This window comes from Plectropomus leopardus, chromosome 5, assembly GCF_008729295.1.
Source record: "Plectropomus leopardus isolate mb chromosome 5, YSFRI_Pleo_2.0, whole genome shotgun sequence".
NCBI classification, from domain to species: Eukaryota; Metazoa; Chordata; class Actinopteri; order Perciformes; family Serranidae; genus Plectropomus; species Plectropomus leopardus.
Window position 1 is genome coordinate 16,688,936 of NC_056467.1, and position 23,889 is coordinate 16,712,824.

Here is a 23,889-nt window from a genome sequence, read left to right on the forward strand (position 1 = left end):
GTGTGTTTCCTCTTCCAGATGGTCGACATATGCATCTAAGTGCTATTCCACTGAATACTTTTCTGACAACTCAGGGTTGAGAAAAGAGAGAAGTGTTCGACAGGTCGGCTCAACTCAAAACATTCAAGTTGAAATACTGACATTAGATTCATTGAGTCAGCCTCTAACGCATTTACCAAATTCCTCTGTCATTATAGAGGACACTCATTGTCCATGTGCAGCTATCTGAGGCATTCTACTATGACAGACATATGGGATGCTCTACAAAGAAAAACAAGTGAGAGATAAATTGTTTCACTGACAGTGGTAAAGCTGTTTACCATATTGTACATTACATGTATGTCGGGTTATTGCAACATGGCCTAACAATTTAGGATTACAAGGCCAAATCTTAAGTCATTCAAAAACCATTCATCTTCACAAGTCATTTAGTCCAGCTCTGGGTCAAGATAAGTACTGAGAAATCCAGACGTCCAAAGCATTTCACTGAGGTGAGATAATGTCAGTGACTCATATCATTTCAAAATACACAAATTTTTAAAAATGATTCAAATTGGGAACTGGGAACACAAGATTTACTACATAAAATGTAATTCAAGAATAAATGACTTACTAAGAAAGTCTTTCACAGTGACCTTTTAAACTCCGCGCTTCCACAACACTGCTTTCAGTTCCATCCCATCTTAAAGGGACAGTTCACCCCAGAAACAAAAGTACATACATACCTCTTATCTGTAGTGCCATTTATCAGTCTAGATTGTTTTAATGTGAGCTGCTGAGTGTATCTGCCATTGAGATGTCTGCCTTCTCTCCAGTGTGATGGAACTAGCTGTCTCTCGTGGTGTTTAAAGCAGCAAATGAATAAATAACTAAATAATAAATTGAAAACTCAACAATAACATCTCTTTAAGGAAGGAGGCGAACATCTACACATGGAGCTCGAGCTCGTGACAGTGTGAGGTGTAAACGTTAATGGTGTCCTCCTCGGCTGAGCTGTAACTTTGACTAGCTCAGTGTGCTAGGTGAACTTGCAGTAGATACACATTTCCCTCTGAGTAGTGGTACGGTCCAAAGGTGTGGTACAGAAGAAAAAAAATAGTTCCTACATTAAGCTGCTCACAACAAGGTCTTTGGATTATCTTTAGTATGTGACTCATGATTTATGGAAGGAGACATTTCAGTTGAGTTGTGCAAATATAATTTTTGGCGCTTAGAGCACCACAAGCTGAGAACCATCAAGTTGCATTACATTGAAGAGAAGGCAGACATCTCTATGGCCGATATCTCCAAAACTAGACCACTTATACCAAAACAGTTTAGACTGATTCATAGCAATGCAGAGGAGAAATACGTATTTTTGATTTTGGGGTTAATTGTCCCTACAAACTTGTGCAATTACAGTTCAGCTCAGACACAGGCTCAGTGTTAACAGATCAGCATAAACCAGTTTCTAACATTGCCGGGCCATGCATGCAAAGGCCAACCCAGTTTGATCAGCCACATCTACACTCACCCAGTGTGAAACACATTAAATCGACTTTCATATCAAAACATACTGTAAATTACACTCTCATCTCCTCTATTAACTCGCAAAACATCACTGTTATTACTCACTCAGCCACAGATCCTCAAAACAGGCCCTTGCATCTCCGAAACTTCAGCCCAGTTCTACCAGTAACTAAAACAAGGTCATTCAACCGCCAATCTGTGCTCATGGACTTTCTCTCCATCACTACATAAACAACAGTTAGTCTGTGCTGCCAGATGGACAATGATAGTGGTCCATGCTCCAGACCTGCTGGCAAACAGAGCAGGGGAGAGGCTGTGAGAATATGCCAAGGGATGGCTCATCGACTATCACAGAGAATATGGAAAGAAATTACATTGGTTGTAACATGTTTACCAGAGGACAACCACACAAACATGACGCAGAGCAGGTTGGTGAAAGACTGGGGAGATATAAATGAGTTATCGTGGAAGTGCAGGGGAAAAATGTTGCAGTTAGAAACAGTAATGTGTGGCTTGCGTGACCGATGAGACACCAATAAAAACTAATAAAGCCCTTATCCTTATATTGCATTACCACAATAACATTTTAATTCTTGGGATGAATTAGTGTGATTCTTGAAAATGCTAGAAGCAACATCTGGTGACATCAGCCAAGAAAAATTGTTAAGGAAACAACAGGCATTTCTAGTATGAACAAACAAGCTGTGATGGATATGTGTATATTGGGTGGGCTGAGTCTAGTGTGGAGGCGGTGTGGCTGGGATATTAAAAAAGTCTCCACTCTAGACGGCTCAGGTTCCAAGGTATTGAAAGACCGACACTGAGAGCAGATTGCAGAGACAGGGAGGAAAGATGAGTGTGTAAGAATAGAAACACATAGTTCTTGTGTCTGAGTATGTTTCATTAACTTATGGTGTGTCTTAGCTAAGATACTGTGCGTGTGCATGTGACTAAAACACATATGAAGATCGTAAACATATTTACATACACTCACAGTCATACCCATTCACATGCAGATGCTTCCAATATCTGACAGGTCTGAGCTCCAGTAATGAAAAGCATCTGTGCTCCTGGAGACTAAAACTCCTCCAAGTACATCTTCTTTTGGCCAAACACTTTTATCCTCACCTCAATCTATCAGTCTCCTCTATTTCAGCAAACTCTCCAAGCATGTGTGGTTGTACGCGTATGAAACACACACTATACGGTATGTTTGCAAGAGTTATTAATCCTTTCCATCTTCCTTGCTTCACCCTGTCTCTTCTTTGTCCTCCCTATATCCAATCTATCTTCTCATTTCTCTTTTCTCATTCTTCCTTTTGTGAAGCAGACAAGTCCACTCATTCCCCTTTTCCACCAAATCAGCTCCCGTTCTTGTGCGAACCAGCCTGCGTTTCCAGCTGTTTTGAGCACAACCTTCAAAAACAGAGAGTTTTGCACAATGCACGCTGGGCGTAAACAGTAGGAGCAAGATGGCAGATTGCATTGATTACCATCTAGCTTTTGCTCTGTTATTACAAATATTTTTATTTACCCAAAAACCAAGCACAGACCAACAATTTATTAAACTATTAAACAGAATCTGTTCCATGTTGGTGGAAAAGGTGTATCTGTACTTCTTCAAAAAAAGACCCTGATAGTAACCAAGGGGTTTGAATAAAAAGGAATCAGGTGTATTGATGGGTTGTGCATTTTTAATTGTAGATGAACATATACTGAAAATGATTTAAAGTTGGTAATTTAAAATGGGGAGGAGAAAAAAACAATTTCATGTTAACTGCATATGATCAATATTTAGAGCAACAGCCTTAAAGGACACTTATCCCAAATCAAAAATGCATATTTTCCTCTTACCTGTAGTGTTATTTATCAATCAATATTGTTTTGGTGAGAGCTGTCATGACACCGGCCACAGAGATGGTCAGTCAAATTTTTTTTGGCTAAGGGCCCACAAACCCTGTTTCATGATTCCCTAACAATATTGAAGCTAAACCTACGCCCTTGGCGAGGTGATACTTTGGCAAGTTTATCAAATATATTTTATCTGGGGGTGAACTGTCCCTTTAAAGTGAGTGCCAGCTTCAAAATTAAGTCAAGTGTTCGCCACAGGCTGTGAAAACTCAAAAACATCTGCTTATTTTCTGTAGTCAGAGGCTACAACTCTGCTCTACTGCAGGTCGATCTGCCATCACAAGAGTCAAAGGATCCAAGATTTCAGAACTCAGAGAGATGTTGCAGCATTGTCCAGTGTCATCAATCATCCTAAATTATAAGCGTACTGCCATTTTTCTAAGAGTGATTTTATCTTGCACCTAATTGTTGGGACCACTTTTCCATTACTTCACATTATTATGTTTATTCAGTGGCAGTGAAGCGCCAAAGAAAAGGTGAGATAAGAAGTAAGGACTACAGTATATACACCCAGCCTCTGGTTTATTTGGTGTACTTATCTACAGTCTGGTGTAATAACCCTGCAGTAAATCATACGTTTATGAGGGGGGTTGTGGTTTGCTGCTCAGTTGTATTGCATCACCATGCGCTAGTAACAGGCAATTTCCCTCTCAGACCAACCGCAAAAACAGCAAAACTAGTACAAGAACGTCTATGTTGAACACAATTATGGCAGACTCGTCATGGGGGCGCTCCTCGAACTCGCTGCTGATGCCAACTTGAGGGACGCACCCAACAACCCCCTGCCTGCCAACCTTCAATTTCTTTCCTTTAGTCATTATTATTTTCTTTCACGCACACCTCCCACACACTTTATGTGCCTTGACCAAGTATAAACCTTCAAAGATGAAAAAACAAAGCCAACAGAAGTACCAAAGACTGCAGTTCCTTCAATGGCCACTTCAGGCTGGCTCCAGAAGCAAATCAATACACATTGACCCCCAAGTAAAAATGCCCAACTTCACAGTAGAAATAAACATCTTTACAGCCTGGTACAAATAATGTTTTGGGTCTCTATAGCTAATTTTAACATCCATGACAACTGTACGGGATTCTTTTTTTTTTTTCATTAATAAAACATTTACATTTTAATAAGGCTTAAAGTAACGCATCATTAAGGTCATGGCCATTTCAAGCAATGTCCAAAAGGCTGAACTCAAGGCTTCTAAACAGGAGTCCACAAGTTAATGGGTGATGTCACAGTGGCTATGTCTATTACATATATTCATATATACAGTCTATGGCCTGGTCACTAATTAATGTGAAAAGTAACGCACCACAGTTTGGATGTACATGTACATAATCTTGAGCCAGCAATTTCTGTATAACCCACAAACTTGGGAAGGCTGTCATCATGTGACCAAAGAGCTGATGAGAGTAAAGTCTCCCCTTAGTGAATTTTGGGTCATATTAAGTTACATTGTTAGCATGTTTCTTTTCCTAACCCAAACTTATGTAACTTTAGGTTAAGTACATAACATTACGACGCCTTTTGTGGGGCACTTATTCCTCTTATATCATCTGAACTGTTGTGTGAAGATATGTTGAATAGATAGCTGTCTGCCAGTCATTCTCATCACAGTCATGAGAGATATTTCTTATTTGTAGTTTTGTAGACCTTCATTGATAACAGTGAAGGACAAAGGATTTGATTACAACGGTAACTATTTCATCCTTCTTCTATGTGTTATCTATGATCTATGCAGAGAAATGCTACACGAAAATGCTTACAGATTGACTGTTCAGATAATTTTTTTAACAAGATAACAATTTGCATTGCTCTAGGGTTAATGCAGTGTTGTGTGACATTAGTTTCCAAACAAAGGAAAGCTGGGACAGACAGCTTGTTGTCTTTCTATCACTGATAATTTGATCTGCTCTCAGGGAGTCAATCAGCAAGCAAAGAGATGCAGTAGATATCACACAGAGACACATCTTCTCTAAAAAAAACAAACAGTTGTAATGAAACTACACCAAAAGCAAAAACAGTAACATCTATGTTTATTTTTAACTGACTTAACACTGTCTGAAAGTGACAAAAGGCTAGCCCGTGAAAAACAAAGTTTTGGCAATCACAACGTGAGGATTGAATCCACCTTTGCTTGAGGGAACGCAGGAAAGGAGACTGTGTCCAACAGCTGTTCATGAAGAGAAAGTTTCTCTCTGTCCAGCTTTCAGTGTATTGTCAAAGCTGGATGCTGACAGGTTTCACAATTAGTGTAACATTTACAAGGTCTTGCATGAGCTACGCTGCAATTCATTGCAGTCACGCTACTCACATAGCCAGCTGCTGTTCCCTATTACTGGCCAGGCAAGGTGCGTATCTGTGGAATGTAATGTCGCTGCTTGGCGTCCTCACAAGAATGAATGGCAGCTCTCTTGATGTGCGAGTGTTCATCTAAGAGTAGTTTACCAGTGTTTGCATTTGTGCCTCTTTAGTAACAGAATCCTGCTTTATGTATAAAAGGTTAATAAAAATGGGTCAACGATTTTTCATGTGCTAGTAGCAAAAAATTTCCTCTGGCATGTTTTCTGCAGCACAAGCCAAACACTGACTAACTGATGCAGATGGATTCAACATGCCATTGTGAAAGGCTTACCTGCTGGTGAACTGCAGATCCATATTTGTATTGCAATGGAAACTTTATTCCTTATGTAAAAAAAACACATTTGGATAGTTTCGTAGCTGATGGAATGGAAATTGCAAATATTGAAAGTCACTACTGATGGAAACTAACAATTAGAGATAACTGAGCAACAATTACAATAACAATTACCATGAAGTGGAACATATGACAACACCTAAGTGTCTCCTTCCATGTAAAAATGTGTTAAACTCTATGTGATCCCTAGCTCTGTGTCAGAGTTTTTTTTTCTTTTTTCCCATACAACAGAGATAGACCCAAAAAAATCAGGCCCAATCCTACATGAACCCGCACAGTGTCTGTCCCAGCCTAATCTGAGCCTGAGCCGTGGCAACAGTTTTGGGCCCAAAGCTGACTAAAATCCTGAATTTTCAACCTGGTCTCACTCCCAACTTGTCAAATACAGGTGCTTGGTCAGTGTCCCTCAGCGCCAGATACCTATGCACAGAGGCAGTTTTAGCAGTGGTATGAAACACACCTGGCAGTCATTATTTTGATGCTTGTAATACAAAGAGCTAGAACAGCCGCATAGGGCAGAGGGGAGAGCAGGGTAAGACTTTCACCCGGGTGACCGTGTGACCGTGTTCACTGTAAATATATATGTGTTCATATTACAAGATTTATTACAAACTTTAGTCAACTAAAGTTTTTTGTTTACAAACAATTGTGATCCAAGTATGACATATGTCTTCTACCAAATGTTCAGCACAACCTAAAAACTGTCATATGCCTCACATTATATTAAATACGGAACATTTTTTCTCATTTATGAGGGCTGAGGTTCAGGATGGCTTGATGGCAACACAGTCCATACATTATTCATGACATTACACAGACCACAAAGTTGCATTAAAAAAAGAAAAAAAAAAGAACAGGAGAATTTGAGTGAACCCAACCGATTCAAGCCTGTGAGAATATTGAGGAATTACAGCTCGGCAGGTTGAGTCGGGCCCAATTGACTTCAGGCAGTAAATCAGGGCTCTGACAGCATTAGTTTGGGAGCTACAGTATGGGAGGGAGCACCCAGACCCCAAATTGCACTAATTTCACAGGGAGCTCCTTTTAATATGCCATGCACTTGACAGGGAACTCAAAAGCAAACAAAAGCCAGGGCAAGTAAGGCTCTGCTAATCCCAGCCAAAATAAACCACTGAAAACTGGATATTAGGTCATTCTCACAAAATGGCTCTCCTGCGAATCTTGTTGGAGGGCGGGGGTGTGGCAGTCCGGAGGGACCCTTCTGTAACCCGCTCCATGTGTTATCAGAACTATAAGACGATTGCTTGGTTCCTTATCTTTCTGAACACATAGAGGTAGGCTGAGATTGTATCAGCAATGCTTACGGAAATTAAACGATGGCTAAACATTGCTAAAGCCCCAATGCAGCGCAGACTGTGATACAGCAAAGGAAAATATTTACTGTGTGGTATCGGAGACAGGGGCCATGGTAAATTTCAACACGGAGGTTTCCAGAAATTGTGAGGGTCTAACATTACAATAACACTAATCAGTGCTCTGGCACCATTGTTTGGCAGCCGTTGATGGCCGCTCTCACTCTGCCAATCATCACTCACTAATACAGCAGAGGTGTAGGAGTTGTGGAATCTCTGAATGGTCCCACCCAGTCAGGACGCCCCAAACAGCTGCCAAGCCAGTGTAAACCGACCCCGACGAAAACAGGGGTGATAAGAAAAACTTGGTGACAACCAATCAAAATACTATTCCTCTTAAGCCTGAGCTTTGCGTCTGTGCAGGTCTATTCTGTTGGTGTGTGAACATAATGTAGTGTATACATTAACCTACTTTATCCACCCCACACCAATTCATTCTGTTTCCTTCCTTTAAAAGCACTTCAATAGTATAAGCTTACGTAATGCAGCGGAAGTTTCCATGTGTTTCTTTATGGCTATTACTGTACACTACTGTAAGAACACAGGAGTGTTACTACATCCTCAAATATTTCATTAAAATTTTCATTGTACAATTTTTCACAATATTTATTTATTTTAAATAATAAGTATATCACCCATATGAAGCGAGTCCTCACATAAAACGAGGTTGTTTCCTCAGTATAAAGATGAAAATTCTTTTTAAATTGGTGTTACATAACCAGAGAAAACAGACAAAAAGACAGTTTTGCTCAAGAGGTAGAAACCCTTCAACTACCAGAATGCATCAAGCCTTACCACACGTTCCTGATGGTGGGTGATGTTATGTGGACTGGTTCAAGTGAAACAACTGCAGCTGCCAATCTTGTATTACAGGTAAACAGTAAGCTAAAACATGTTCCTAAAAACATTTGAGGCAAAAAATGTACAACTCAAGTAACAGTATCTTGTTTCATATTGGATCAGAGCTGCTTAGTTTTACTGTTTGATCTCCGTTTATTTGGCCTCCGTATTCACTGTGCAGGAAGCAGTATGATGCCCATTTACTGTTCACAAACTTTCACTGTTACAGCTAAACACAGCATTTAAAAATGTCTCTGGAAACATCTTTGGACAGAAATAGGAAGTGACATAGTCTTGATATATATTTGATCAGTTAAGATTTTGGTCTGAGTTTGAGAGAAAGGAAGAGGGGAGACTCTCTTGATCAGCTGTATACTCTTTGTCTGCGCTTTTGGCAGCACAGGTGACAGAAAATGTTTACCACAGTTCATCTTAACATACTAGCCACAGAAAATTGGTTGAAAATTGGCAAAATATCCCTTGAAATACTATTTTAATATATGCACATACAACAAAAAACCTGCACTTTCAATTATTTTACACGACTTTCCACAGAAGACAATGACAAGGGAAATAAATATTCCAACTTACCTGGTTTAGGGGGCTTTCCACCTTGTCCTGTTGGGTAACAAGTAAAGTAAAAACATCGGTGAGGTTATGTTTCTGCCCTGTAATATCAAAACATCTTCCATGTTATCAGACATACAGTATATAGAGGGTTGAAAAGTAACTGAATACAATTAACAATGTTACATAGAGTAGCTGTATTCCCTTACAGTTACTGTTTGAGTGGGTGGTATTCTTCGCTTGCTTTGAAAGCTCTACAATGGACAAGGAATGGCTGATACATTTAGTTGAAATGAGGAGTTATCTATACAACATGTCTGCATTTTACTACAGAAACCAAGATAAGGTTGCAGCTGGCTGGAGGGAGATCGCCAGGGAATTGCTGATTGCTGAAGAAAATCCCATCCCCATCCCAAAAAAATGTACTTGCTACTCTTTTTCAATAAATATCACATAATAAAATGTGTGTTTTCTGTTTAAAAAGTACAAAAAGATAGCAAGTACTTTAAAAGGGTTATGTCTGTAGGGCACTTGCCACATGAGGAGGAGATGCACAGCCAGGACAAACCCAGACAAATTAAATTAGCAAGATGATTTTGAAGTACTTCAAAATGTTAAAATGATGTAAATATATTTTAAATGTTGAGTTTGCACCTTGTTTTTACTATTGCGCTTTGTTTTTTTGGTTGTTGTTTTTTTTTTTTAAATATTTAAATTGTTCTTTTGCTTGCTTATCTTGTACACACCTTGCTGCTGTGACAACCCAAATTTCCCCATTGTGGGACTAATAAAGGATTATCTTATCTTATCCTGTCCAAAGTATTTAGAATATTACTTGGTTTGAGTAATCTGATGGAATACATTACAAATTACATTAGGGCATGTATCCAATAACTTATAGTGGAATACATGGTTAAAAGTAATTAAAAGTAACCCTCCCTACACTGTATATATGATTTACTGTACAACAATTTCCATTTTCTGTTAATATTAATTTATAGAGTCTAATATCATGTCAGTTCAAAAGACATACGCATTTGTTACAGTGTTTACACAGTTTTCAACTTTTCAAACATTGCGAAACAAGAGCAACACATTTTTTTTGTCTCTCTCTTCAACATGCACTCATGTCTGTTTTCGATTAATCATATTAGGATGTTGGAAAAAAAGGCCTTAATATGGGTATTGGCTGCAGCCTTCAAAGCAGCTGTATGCTGACTGACTCTGCTAAAACTATAAAGTTTCAGGAAGGTTTTTTTTAATTTTCCTACCTCCTCCCAGTCCTCCAATGCCCAGGCCACCATTCCCAACACCTCCTGGCACCAGACCACCTGGTCCTACACCACGGCCTCCACCTCCATAACCTCCTACTGTCAGGGTCAAACACAATTGTTATTATTAGGCAGGTTTCCTTTACAGATTTGTGCAAAACTTAATCGATATTTTCAATGTTGATAAAACGCATTTGCGAAATGACTGTGTTTTCATTGAGTGATCTGCGACTTCTTCTCTCACGATAACATTCCAAGAAGCATGGTGATGAATGTTCAAAACATTAGCAGCCTCTGCACTAGCCTGCAGTATTTCCAGTTATTTCAAATTGAAGCCCCTTTTACGTAGCAGTGGCCACGTATGAGGGATTTCTGGGAGGTGACAGTCCACAATTTCACAGAAGAATTTTGGATTCAAAACTTCCGGATGATCCGCTCAACTTTCAAAGAGTTACATGATGCACTAACACCTCTTGTAGCGCCTGCTGCATCATGCCCGAGGGAGCCAGTTCCTACCGACAAGGACATAGCCATAGCATCGTGTGACTTATAAAAGCGAAAAAATAGTTTCTATTGCAGTTTTGTGAAATGCGGCTTTTTTCGAATTGCCGAAAAAAATACCACCTCATGCGAGCATAAAAACTTTTTTGCGATAAATAGGAGTTTTTTCAAAATTGTTTATTTTCAGCGTACTCTATATTCACAATTTCAATTTTTGCGCAATTTAGAGATCAATGGAAACCTGCTTATTTTTGTAAACTTTTACCATCATCACCTGCAAACGATGTTCATGTCATGACATAGTAACACTATTATCATGACTTAGGTTTGCCATTGCTAAGATCCCAAAATTGATAACTGACCCCTGAGCGTCTACAAAAGAATGTGTAACAGGCCTTAAAATTTGCAAACCTTAAACCTCATAATGTATTCCAATAAACTGACTAAACAACAGCAGTTGGCCCCTCACACACTGTTCATTGCCAGAGCAAAATCCCTTGAATGTAATTATTCTTAGTGGTGGTGTTATTAGGAAGTCTCACCACATGTTTCCTCCAGATCTGACTGACCCAAAGCTGAGTGTTGACAGCCAACATTTTGTTTTTGTCTGTTTCTTAAAATGCGGTAAATGTAACACCATTCACCAAACATCCAAATGACAACTTAAATGATAAGAATCACAATTAAAATGTTTCATCATATCCGTTCTCTCTGCAGTCATGGCTTCAATTCTCTTTGCTCTAAAAAGGTGAGCAGGGTCAAGTAAATGGGAGCTGAAGCCATGCCAGAACACTGCCTGCGTTTGGTAAACTGTTACTAAAGTGGACTGTGCATGCAGAAATAAGTGTCTGCTGTGAATGTGTGAAGTGACAAACACTAGATAGAATATCTTTGACTGTGCATTAAGCTCAAAGAAGGGAACAGCCTTTTGGACACGACAATCTGGACTCTGGGAAAGCATCACTGCTTTCATGACCCAGAGATTACCATGTCATAAAATAGTTGTAGTGTCAGCAAATAGCAAACAATTGACAAATGAAATTCTGCAGGTCATTTTTGATGAACATGGAATAAAGCTTAATACATGTTTGAAAGTTAAACAATAATCTGAAAGAACAATTGAATAGCTATAAAGCAATTAGTTAAACATTTCATTCATCATATAATCCACCAGGTATTACGTGATCATGAAGCTAAATAAATTTTTTTCCAAAGAAAATACACATTTCTAAATATTCTGTAAAAATAATTTCCAAAATACAAATACTTAAAGTTTGTCATATACAAATCACTGAAACAGTAGTGCATCAGTTTATGATAAACCAGATGCGATCCATATAAACTCATTTTATAAAGTAGACAGAGGAAAAAATCATAAATCTAATGTCTCTTCTACTCACCTGCTGCTTTAGCTGGTTTATAGCCCGTAGGGACTCCTCCGACAGACCCTTGTAAAACAACAGTCATACAGAGTACAAAGTTACGGTATGCCTACATGTAGTGATGTAATGGACAGTTTCTTGGCCCAGTGATTTATCATTACACCAGCTGACTTTTCTCTGACTTTCTCTCGGGACACCAAGAGAGTGTAATGTGGCATACATGTATGCATACAAGTGGTAATATAATGACAGGGCAGAGATTTATACAGACATTTGTGCAAACAATATGCGAAACGTTAAGCCCTACAGTATTAAACAGTTTTTAAGAAATTTGTTATATATCAATATAATTATAATTACCAGGAAATAAAAAATACAGCTTCACAACTATGTTTTTCATGTGGGTATAGGAAGAGACATTTATTAAGTCAATACATACAAAATGTAACAATAATTAAGTCTATACCCTTTAGTATACATCTGGCTGCAATTTAATTTCCAATTTCTGGAAACCACAGACCTGGTTTTACAGAATAACCTTTGGTTATTGTATAGTTATGGGTAGGTACAAAAAACACCTGGTAATTGTTAGTTCTGGTTTAAAGTACACAGTTTTGTTGGCACGGTCGCCGTTGGAAATGCTACCAATTTCTTGCAAATAAATAAATAAAAATCTTGGTTTTGCTGTTGGTCTCAAACAGTGTGCCAATGCTGAAAATGAAAACCATTTCTCACTAAAAAATACTTACTTATGTTGGCACAATCACAGCTGTAAATATCACAGATTTCTTTCTAAAAACACACAGTTTCATTGTTTGTTGGTCTGTCGTCTGCAGCACTGTGATGCTGTAATTTCTCACTTAAAAACACTTGCTTTGGTAGCACAATCGCCCCCGAAAGCCATGAATTTCTTGCGAAAAAACACCTATTTCTGTGATTGGTTCCGAAAAGTGGTCTGCTTGAATGCCAATGATTTCTTCCTCAAAAACACCCAGTTTTGGTGGCACAATTGCTGGTGGAAACGCCACTGATTTCTTGCTTAAAAACATTTGCTTTTGGTGGACATCACCACTTCAAGTGAAGCTGATCTCTCACTAAAAACTGCCCAATTTTGCTGTTGGTCTTGAGAAGTGGTCTGCAGCTAAGCAGCCTAGGTTTTATGCCATGCACCATCCTCTCCACCTCCTGAAAAGTTCCCCATAAGTCAAAGCACACTTATGGATTGAGGATTTTGCAGAAGAATCAATTAGATTATTAATCAATTAGATCATTAGATGGCAAAAGTTTGTCAGTTACGGCAATATTTTTTTTGCATTTATTTAGTTTTTTATTTAGAGACACTGACTACAATTTTTTATAAATGCAGACATTGTAAGTATTTTCAATTTTAGTTAAAGTTCGGGTTCTCATTTAGATATTTTTTTCACTTGTGTTTCTTTTTAGTGAAACCTCTGGTCTACAGTAGTATACATTACTGTTATACCTCAGCTAAAGACAAACAGACTTTTTTTGTTGTAGCTGTGTTCTGGATTATTTCTGCTTAAACTGTCCAGACAGTCATTGGAGGCTCTTTTACCTGGAAAAAATCCAGCTCCTGGTCCCGTGCCTCCTGGTCCAATCCCAGCACCAGGTGGTACATACACACCTGTAACACACAACAGAGAAAGAAAAGGTCACCCTCTATTAACAACGAGCATGACAACAGGGAACAGTGTGGCCAAACAGATCTAAGCCATCAATGTCTTTTTTTTTTATTATGTTTTTATTGCACAGCTAGAAACAGCATTTCTAAACAATGACGCCATCTAATAGACAGACATTCTCAAACACTTTCATCATCTGTGACACAGACGTCAAAACTGAAATCTGTCGCTGGCAGGTCTTAGCAGTGATAGGGTGCACAATGAAACGTGAACACAGCAGCTCCAGCCAGAGCCAAAGTGAAAGCAAAAAAAACTTCCTAGGCTTGATTAGGAGTAGATTTCAATTGTCTTCATTCTGATGAGGTATTGCAGTTGGAGACCTTCTCTCAGAGTTGCTGCAGCACTGTGGACACCCTAAGCCCCCACCTACATCCCCTAGTCTCATTTCCCGACTGATTTTTGGCTGCAGCCCACAGCAACTCCTCAGATGGTCGTTCTGGATCCCAGACATGGCGGCCTAATGTGTGCAAGGAACAGCACCAGAAATAAAAGGAGGGGAGGATGAAAAAATGCCTCCAGTTGTCTTGGGACAACTAACAGCCAGTGAGCTAAGGCAAAAAAGTTATATTTTTGAGGGAAAAACCTGGTTCATATCACTAAAAGCAAAACGCAATGGAGAGAATGGAGCTGCAGGACCACAATGATTATGTTTAATGGCTCTTACATGTGTTGGGAGTCCAATTAATTTAAACCACATGTCAAAGGCGTTCATGTGTTTATTAGCGAATACTGTGTGAACACTGTGCTTTGAGCTCTGTCCACTGAGTGCAGCCATTAGGGGAAGAAGATTACAAGGTATTACTGTCCGATTTAGTTGAATGAAAATTCATGACATATGCCACAGAAAAATGCCAAAAAGCACAGTTTAATGTGTACATATTGCACTGAAGAAGGCTTTGACCTTCTCACTAACAAGATGTGACATATTTAATGGATTTGTGCCATAATAACACTAGCATTCTTTCTATTGTACTGCAGTCAGAGCCAGTTAATGGAAGAAACCAGTGACGTGCATAATTCAGACACATACTCTGAGATGCAATCAACTTTTGGATGGATTGTAAACATATTGACGATCATACAGGATACCAAACAAGAAAATGAGCAAGGGAGTATGTATCTATTTAGATCGTAAACTGTAAAACTAGGTTGTGCTGATCAAATATAAACCAGGATCATGTTACTGTATTACCTATTTCTTGCCTAAAATGTATCAAGAAATATATTTTAGTGCACTGTTTAACTGTAACACAAGAATTTATGAGCAAGAAGACAGTGCCATACTGTTTCCTCTGATATTTCTGTGAAAACGGAGGCTCAAAATATTGAGCTCCAACAGTAGATATAAGCTGTGCTGATAAAATATAAAACAAGATTTTGTAACTGCATGGCTTATTTCATGCCCAAATTGTTCTCAGAAACAAAAATATTACTTTTACAAATATTTTAACTTACCATTAAACTGAAATTTGAGATTGTTTGTTAGCAGTCAGGTGTCATATTGTTTCTGGTGTAAACAACCAAGCTGCATTACGTCACCCATCAGCAGGAGTGTTTCCTGGTCTGGTACATCATTATTAATGCAATCTGGTGACTGTAGGTTTTTTAACAAAAGCCCTTTTTCTCTGTTTTCTCTGGTCATATACCGACAATTCCAAAAGTATTTGCAGTATTGCATAGACAGCCAAGTTTAATGAACAGAACATATTTCCAGCAGTGAAACACTTCTGAAAGTGTTGATATAACTGCAAGTTATTAATGATGAAGTGAGCAAGGGCAGCATTGGATACTCCAAAACTGCACTTAAAATCTGATTAGACAAGGGTAAAAGATTTGTCTGTTTTTTAAGAGAAAAATGTCCAGAGCAAAAAATTTTGCTGTGCAGGGTTTACAGAGTGTAGGTGTATATGCCTTTTTTCAGCAGCAGTTTTAAATGGGAACAGTTATGGCAGTAGCTGTGGCTTTGAACAGCTGCCGAACAAAAAAAACAAAAAAATTAATCTATGAATGAACAATAGGACAGATAAGCGGGAGGTTGACTTAAATCATCCTGACTCATCCAGATCTGGGAGCTGGACGATGGCAGAACTAATCCATTTTCTTGGGGCTTGGCCTTGTAATAGAGGACTGAGTGAAGAGAACTCAAAATCCTCCTGGCTCAAATAAAAATGAGGAATAAATAACATTGTCCAGGGTTCTGCTTTTGATTATCAAACGGCTAAGTCAATGCAAGTAATGTGTGTGTAGGGGTGTATTTATTTATTTATTTTTCAATATGTGGGGAGACGCATATTAAGTGAGGGGTCCAAGGGTCATCCCTGAAGACATTTTGAGTATCAGACACTTTATATCATGCATATTGGTCAATTTTATGCAACAATTGGTGCCTTTTCTTTATCAGTTTATGGTGGAAATGTCTGTCCTTCCTAATTAACTGTGGATAGGTGCCTTTTCTTCTTTACGTTTTATGGCAGATTGCGATTATATTTTTTGAGGTTACTGACACTACACTTACTTTCTTTTTATTTTGGCAACGAAATTACTGCCTTTATTATGTTCAGAGACAACGATTCTCTCATGTACCAAAACACTACGGTCATGTACTGCATAGGCTTCGCAAGGATGTGTTTGGTAAGGATGGTGAGTGTAAAAAGTGTGGGACCTTAACACCAGAGCCTTTCCAACTTTTCACCAATGTCATCAGACATTGATATTTTGGTTTAATCTAGATTGTGATGTCAGGTGAGAACGTCAGGTCAACGTCTAATACCAATGTCAATATGATGCAGAATACTAACGACAGATGACGTTGATACATTGTTGGTTTTCAGTTTTGAGTGTTGTTAAGAAACCAGAAACCAGCGTCTTCCAAACAGATAATGCCAACATTATCTTGAGGCAGAATAACAACATTTAGTCATCAAGTATGGAAAACCAAAAGTAAAGCCTGCCGAACATCATAATGCGTCCAATCACAATGTTTCCAAACACCTGTTTTAGTTTTAGGTGACAAAAGCACTTTGGTAAAGTTTAGAGAGGGATCGTGATTTTGGTTAGCTGTTAAAGGGGCCCTACTATGCTCATTTTCGGGTTCATATTTGTATTTTGGGGGTCCACTAGTATAGGTTTACATGCTTCAATCTTCAAAAAAAAAATCATGTGTCTCAGACTGCCCTTTGCTGCAGCACCTCTGTCTGAAACAGTCTGTCTGAGCTTATGTCCCACCTGCCGAGAAGCCCAGTCTACCCTGATTTGTTACATTGTGATATGACATTGTTACGGAAGTCAACACTGAAACTCAAACATGCTGTTTCAGGAGTCTCTTTTGAGGGAGAGAGAGAGCTTCCTTTGGCTTGGACTTTGGGCTGTACTTGGAGACCTTTTACAAGCACAAAAATACTATAGAAGACAATAAAGAAAAGGGAAAAACCCAAAAAGCACAACAGGGCCTTTTAATTAAAAAAAAGGTAATAAAAAAGTAATGCTGTAGTAATTAAGCGTGGATACTTTATTGCAAGATTTTGGCGGAAGAAAACTGAAATACATTGTCCATAAACATTTTGCTAAAACGTTCAATATTAACCTTTTTAGACCTTGCCAAATACATTTCTCTCTATGTAATAGAAAACATAAATTACATTCGTCAAATCATTGCAGTTACAAAATAGTTGCGTATAAACATTATTTCAAGTAGACAGGGCTAAATATTATGTGGGACATGTCCCCTGCCCCCCCAAAAAAAATCTTCGCCTATATGTGCATGCGTTTGTGTTTATGTGCGTCTCATTGGCAATTGGCTCCGTGGCAGGGATCTCAGGTGCAGGCCCCACACGACGGAGGCAGAATGATTGTTCTCAATTCTGCTCCTTCATTTCACAATCAAAGGGAGGATTTCCTGTCTCGGCGCTGCAAGCGAGGCGAGAGGGAGTATCTATCTACTCCAGTTTTCCTTTTACTTGCTACTGTGCCACTTTCACAGAGTGCAATAGGTTCACCGAGACCTTGCATCCAAATAAGGTGGACACTGACCTCTACCAAATAACCTGACCTACCTCAACAAATTGTGAAGATTTCTTCATTATTGTCTTAATTATCATCACCATCATCATCATCATGGGCTTATGTTCATCATGAACTCAGCCAGGTCATGGGAATGTGCTGGAATGTGTGTGAAGGACAAGATTGACTTGTAGAGCACAGGGGATTAGACGAGGCATCATTTATTTCACCATCGGCTCCAGTGAGAGTTTGCCCTGAGTGTTCATGATATGATTAATGTGGCTGGATAAAAATACCTTGGGAAAGAAGATTTGCAAATGTTAAAGCCTGACTTTTATTAGTGATTTGATCCTGCCCGAAATAATAGCTGATCTACTAAAATATAAGCCAAGCAAATTAGAGGATGACAAGTTGAAAGCCCTTTCTTAAAACTATATTGTTAAGCTTATAGCAGATTCATTACAGTGGAACACGGCAGGAAATTTAAGAGAATTTTATAAGACAGACAACATCAAAAAGGAAAGGCGGAGAAACATCAGTAAATTACAGCATTTGCCTTCTTGCTATCAGTCACATACTATGACTGTTGTGAACTGAAAAGGCATTTCCTACTATTGCAGTTTGAGCCCAGAGCACATTAAGAACGTGATGATGTACATGCACTCACAGGACTCCTGACAGTATTTTACGTTATCATGACTTCACTTTGGACTTGAATGTGGTCCAACTGTAAGACTCCCAGCGGACAGGGTGTCAGTAAGCAGCCAATCATCAGCAACAGGAAAAATATGTCGGATGTGAAAGGTAACATGGTCCAGGAGTGAGATACTGACACTTCCTGCAATGTGTCTGTGTCAATCAAAGTGTGTATCTAGAACAAGTCTTGGACTATTTCTGAATTATTTCTCTGTAAAAGTGTCCATATGGGTCTCACATGGATTAGTGATGGGCTGGAATTTGTGTCTCTTTTTTGGCAACACAAACATGTTGTCATGTGGTCTATAAAGTACAATATCTGCTACCATGTGGGATCAACATGGGTTACAATAGGCCAGTTGTATAATATCAGATTTGTTAAGTCATTACACTCTCATTTTTTTTGGAGGGTGGGGGATTCGATTTTACCTTACCAATCATTTGAGACCAACATACCTCCTCCCATGCCTAACGCATCCTTATACAATACTTAGTATGATATCTAAGTAAAGAGTGCCCCATGAATGGCACTGACATTACGTATTACTAAGTTTATTAAATCGACTTGCTTAGCGAAAAGTTACATGGGTTACGTTTCAGAAAAGAATCACTCAAAGCTCACTTGGTTTCACACCAGACATTAACATCAGTCTCCTGGGGGAAAGTTCTGTGTTTGTTTGACCCACCCATCACCCCATCCTCTCTCCTTTTACAGACTTTTGCTCTTTATTCTATGTTCTTCTTTACTCCTGTCCGTGCACTGGTCATGTGACTGCAGCTTTCCCGAACAGCTTGCATGTCCACAATTTATTGGTTCATGATTACCTGTGTTATATACAAATTGTGATGCTATACTTTTTGTAGTTGTACGTACAAACAGCCAGAACATATTGGTTTTGTCAGGGTTTAATAGGGGAGCAAAGTAAATCTATCTTCTCTATGGCCCTTGTCATTGTTGTTATTATTCCTCATTGGTTCCAGCATTACCGGCATACCGAAAACTTCTCCTATTTTTAATAGCGTGCCACATCATGAACTGTGTGTTGTTTTTTTGTGAGAATTTGTCTAATTTACTTCAAGAGATAACCATTTTCTCAGCCTGTCTTGGCTGAGAAAAATGGTTGTGATGTCATAGTGATTTCTAACATTTCCTAAAATCTCTTAGCAAACCCCAGTAGTATTTTTTTAATAACGAAGGAGTGTTTCTGGGTGAACTTTTTTTCCTTTAGGAGGGAAATCCTGTCACCACTTCACATTTTCACATGATTATTAAATCCCAGATCTAACAAAGCAACACAATTGCTGAGAAATTTCATAATCAGAATTCAGTTTCCAGAGGATTCAAAATTGTATTTATACAGAACAAAAAGGACAATGTGTGAAAAGCCCAAAGGCTTAGACAGAAATCATTTTCACACACAACATATGTGTATGTGAGCATTATGGTCCGTCTAAATCCCTTGTTTTGAATTTTGATAAAATGACGCAGTCCACCACACACGAGCTAACAGGTGGAAAAGACCGTATCCAGCGCCTTTTATGTGTAGCCTTGCATCATTTCATGTTCTGATTGTTGGCCTAGAAAGTAGGAAATGACATGTTTATCAACTTATTTCGCTGGAAAGATATTTGCCTCGAGTATCAACACAGCTACAGAAGAAAATCTGTGTAATTCAAACAAACAACTATAAATTTAAGTCTGTGTAAAAACTTTATACTGCCTGAAAACACTTCATTTTATGGAGGGGATATTGGTTGTTGTGCCCACATATAATGACAGAATAGAGGAGAAGTTACGTAACTGTAACTTGTTTTATTATTGAATTAAACTAAAGCCAATGACATGTTTTCCAAAGTACCTCCCATGTTAATGATAGTTTTTCAAATTGCTGAGTTTAGTTTTACTTAATTTACACCAAACTGCAGAGTAATGTGACATTTCCATGACCCTGCGTTGTGTTTTTTAAATAATTGGTCTTTTACTAAATAATTAAATGCCAATGAGCTGATGAAACAATTTGCATTAGGCATGAAAAACAAACTCATATGAGTATACAACACTCACACATGCAACCTCGCAAAAGTTAATTACGACACTCCCTTTATGTCCTTTACAAAAAAAACGTATAGGTCCATTACCAGTCATGGTCGCACGGCTGCACTCCACATAGTTTGGGAAGTCTTGAGGAAAACTATTCTGTCATGTGTTTACGCCACTTCGCCCACCTGACATTTACACAAATCTGCACCACTATTTCCATCACTTTCGATAAAACAAAAAAATGCTTTGGCAAACTAGCAACTGTTTGCTGTGTTCAGACGTATCCAAAAACCACTGTCCCAGAAGAGGAGGTTTGATTCATGGAAAGCTCTCATACTGCAGCCCAGAGCAACAGTGCAGTGAAGCAAACACTGTGGTTGCTGGCACCCTTACATCTGCCGTTATCAGACATGTGACAGCTGGCCCACTCACCCTTTGCACTGTGTATTTTCCATAGCATGGTGGAGAGTGTGAGGAGCATCAAATACTGTAAAAAAAATAAAATGGGAAATCTTTTTCTTGCACCCACATCCACCTGCTGCCACCTTCACTTTCTACACTTGCCCAACCTCGTCTAAGTGATACTCTCTGAGGTAGAACATCAGTTTGGCAAACAAATTCACAGCCCTCAGACGGCAATATTTTAACGACTAAGAAGATGACAAGAACAATGACCAATCTTGTCATTGCTGAATTGCTGGCCTCGGGAAGTCTTGGGTGAAGTCATCCCACTGGAAGCTGACAGGAAATCGTTAAAGAATCATGAAAAACGTGCCATTGAAACTAAAAACAGGGTTTTGTAGCAGCTGTGAATTCTCCTGTATGAATATTTCAGATTTACACGACTAAAGATTAAGCCATGGCTGAAGATAACCATCAGCTATGCGAAATCACAAAAATCTAGTGGAACAAACAATTCACAATATGACTGCATTCCAGAAAGTGATTTATGTGACTATATCATACAGCAGAATAAAGCAACAACCTCCAAAGCTGAAAAATGAGTCAGCAGGCCATAGACCAGTCAGTCCCAATAGACCCCCATGTTAAAAATGCCCAACTTTGCAGCAGTAATAATCCGTAGACTGTATATAAAGGTGGATGACTCGACAGCTCTCACCCCCTGGTGGCTGGCTGCAGTACAGGCCATAAAGGCCCCCTCAATGTTAGTAAATGGGACATGGGCCATCCTAAAAACTCATTGTACAAGCCAAACAAATTTTTCCCAAAGATGTTTTCAGTCCTTTAAGGTAGTTCTCATCACCCTAATGTTTTTTTGAAAATAAAGAAAATAAAGCATTGTTGTTGTTTTTTTTCAAAACTGGAACTGCACAACTGACTAAGGACATATCAATCAAATTTATGAACAAGATACTGAAAGTTCTACTTCTATCCTGGCAAGGACAAAAGCAGTTTGCATAGTTGAACAGAGAACGCATAAAGTCTATGATTAATGTGGAGGAGAACAGAATTCCTGATCTTCCAGTCCAGTCCACAGACGTTCTATAAAAGTATGTGGAAAATGGACATGTTGTATTGCTAAAATCCCAAAAAAACACTGACAGAAATGCAGTTTTGTTTGATTTAGACCAACTTATTGATGCCAAACGCCTCAAGGTGCCATGTTTACCCCACCCTCTCCCACACACCAACAAAAGTGCGCCGACATTAATACAACAAAGCATGCAATGTTTTCATGCCAGAGGATTTTGATTATATTGACGTAATGTGTTTAATCACAATTTCCTTTTATTACCATCTTTTCTCAACAATTCATCATCAGTTGTTGCTTTTTATTAAAAAAATATTTTTAAACTCATGTTGTGCTCGTGTTGTCATGTTGTTTGTGCGAACTTGGAAATCAGTAGGCAGTGGCAGGTCGAGATGAAAACATTCCTGACAGGAGCCATTGCAGATTGCTGGCCCAGTGAGACTGCGCAGCAGCTCGCAGCCTGGTGAGGGCTGCTCGCAGAGTGGCTGGAATGAATCATCTGAGTTAATGTGCTTCTTTGTTGAACACTTGGCAGTGGCTGATTGCAGACCAAACATCTGACTGGGAGATGCTGGGACTGACATTCAGCCACAACCAAAGAGTGGGAGCTAAACAAATTACAAACTGATACGTGGTTTATGGCAATAATGAGGACTCACAGTAACATGCTGTGTATCTACATGTGTAAAAGTGATGCCTTAGTGAGAAACCGGCAGGCGTTTTACTTGCGGATTTGTGATCCAACATTCTTGACTCTGAAACCTGAGCTAAGTGGCTTGATTTCTTCCAAAAACATGGAAAGAAGGCAATAAGCAACTTAACGAGAAAGGGCCCAAAAATGAGCAAGAAATCAATGAAAAATTACAGGAAAACTACCTGAAATTGACAAAAAGGGGAGAAAAGGAAAAGACCAAAACACTTAATTACATCATTAAATGTGCTAAAATAAAAAATCTATAAAAAAAAAAATCTCATAAATATTTATTAGAATTTATTTTATTTTAATTAATTTTTAAATATATAATTATCAATATAGATTTCTTGATATCTATAATGATTTCTCCTTTCTCTCTTTTTTTCTCTCTCTCTTTTTTCTCTTTTTTTAAGCTAATAATCAGTTGATTTTTTTTTATGGTAACTATTTTTTTTGCAGTTGGTGGGACATCTTTTGGTAGGTTGCCGATTGCATTTTTGAAAGAAATGAACCCATTCGCTCACATTTCAAGGGTATGAATGCTTGTGAAAGGCATCTCAATGCAGCAAAAGAAAACTGATGTCAATCCAAGTTTCAAGGAGTTAAAATGTAGCCGTCCATGTGCGAAGGAATTGGATTGCATTAACCAGTCCATTTATAAAGGTAAGACTACGGACAGAAAAAAAGATGTGCGAGGGAACTGCACCCTGGACATTTACAGTACACTCCGTTTGAATTACATGTCTATTAAAACAACTCATCCATCCCGAACCTCTAGTCTGATCCCTGCAATACTCTTAACAGTAGTTACAGTAAAAATGGTGATAGGAAAAATGTTAGTAATCGCCTCTGGCTAGGGGCTTTGATGCAAAAAGCAACTGCCCAGCCAGCCATAATGCTTTGTTGTAAAACTGCAAGCCGTGGACGGGAAATCATCCAATCTCCTAACACTTTCCCAGGACGCGTGCCAGAGTAGGACATGAATGCATGGAATAAAAGTTCTTTCACAATAGCAAATCTTGGTCAGTCAGTGCTTGTAACCGGAGGGCTCTCTCCCAAATGAGCACTCAATGAGGTCACCTCACTACAAATTACAGCAAACCACTCAATGTCAACAAATTAAAATGCCTTTGTGGGACCGCCATTATAGGGTAACTTCAGTATTTTTCAATCTGGGCCCTATTTTCCATTGTTTTTGTGTCTAATTG

General features: G+C 38.7%; 1 protein-coding gene across 1 annotated transcript in view; it reads right to left on the reverse strand.

Moving 5' to 3' along the window:
• elna (elastin a) overlaps positions 1 to 23,889 on the reverse strand; it is a 70,531-nt gene that overhangs the window by 40,967 nt on the left and 5,675 nt on the right. Inside the window, exons 2-5 of the mRNA XM_042487271.1 lie at positions 13,633 to 13,701; positions 12,075 to 12,122; positions 10,174 to 10,272; positions 8,927 to 8,953 (exon numbers count right to left, since the gene is read on the reverse strand). Of these exons, the coding sequence (XP_042343205.1) occupies positions 8,927 to 8,953; positions 10,174 to 10,272; positions 12,075 to 12,122; positions 13,633 to 13,701 (243 nt within the window). The remainder of the gene's footprint in view (positions 1 to 8,926; positions 8,954 to 10,173; positions 10,273 to 12,074; positions 12,123 to 13,632; positions 13,702 to 23,889) is intronic.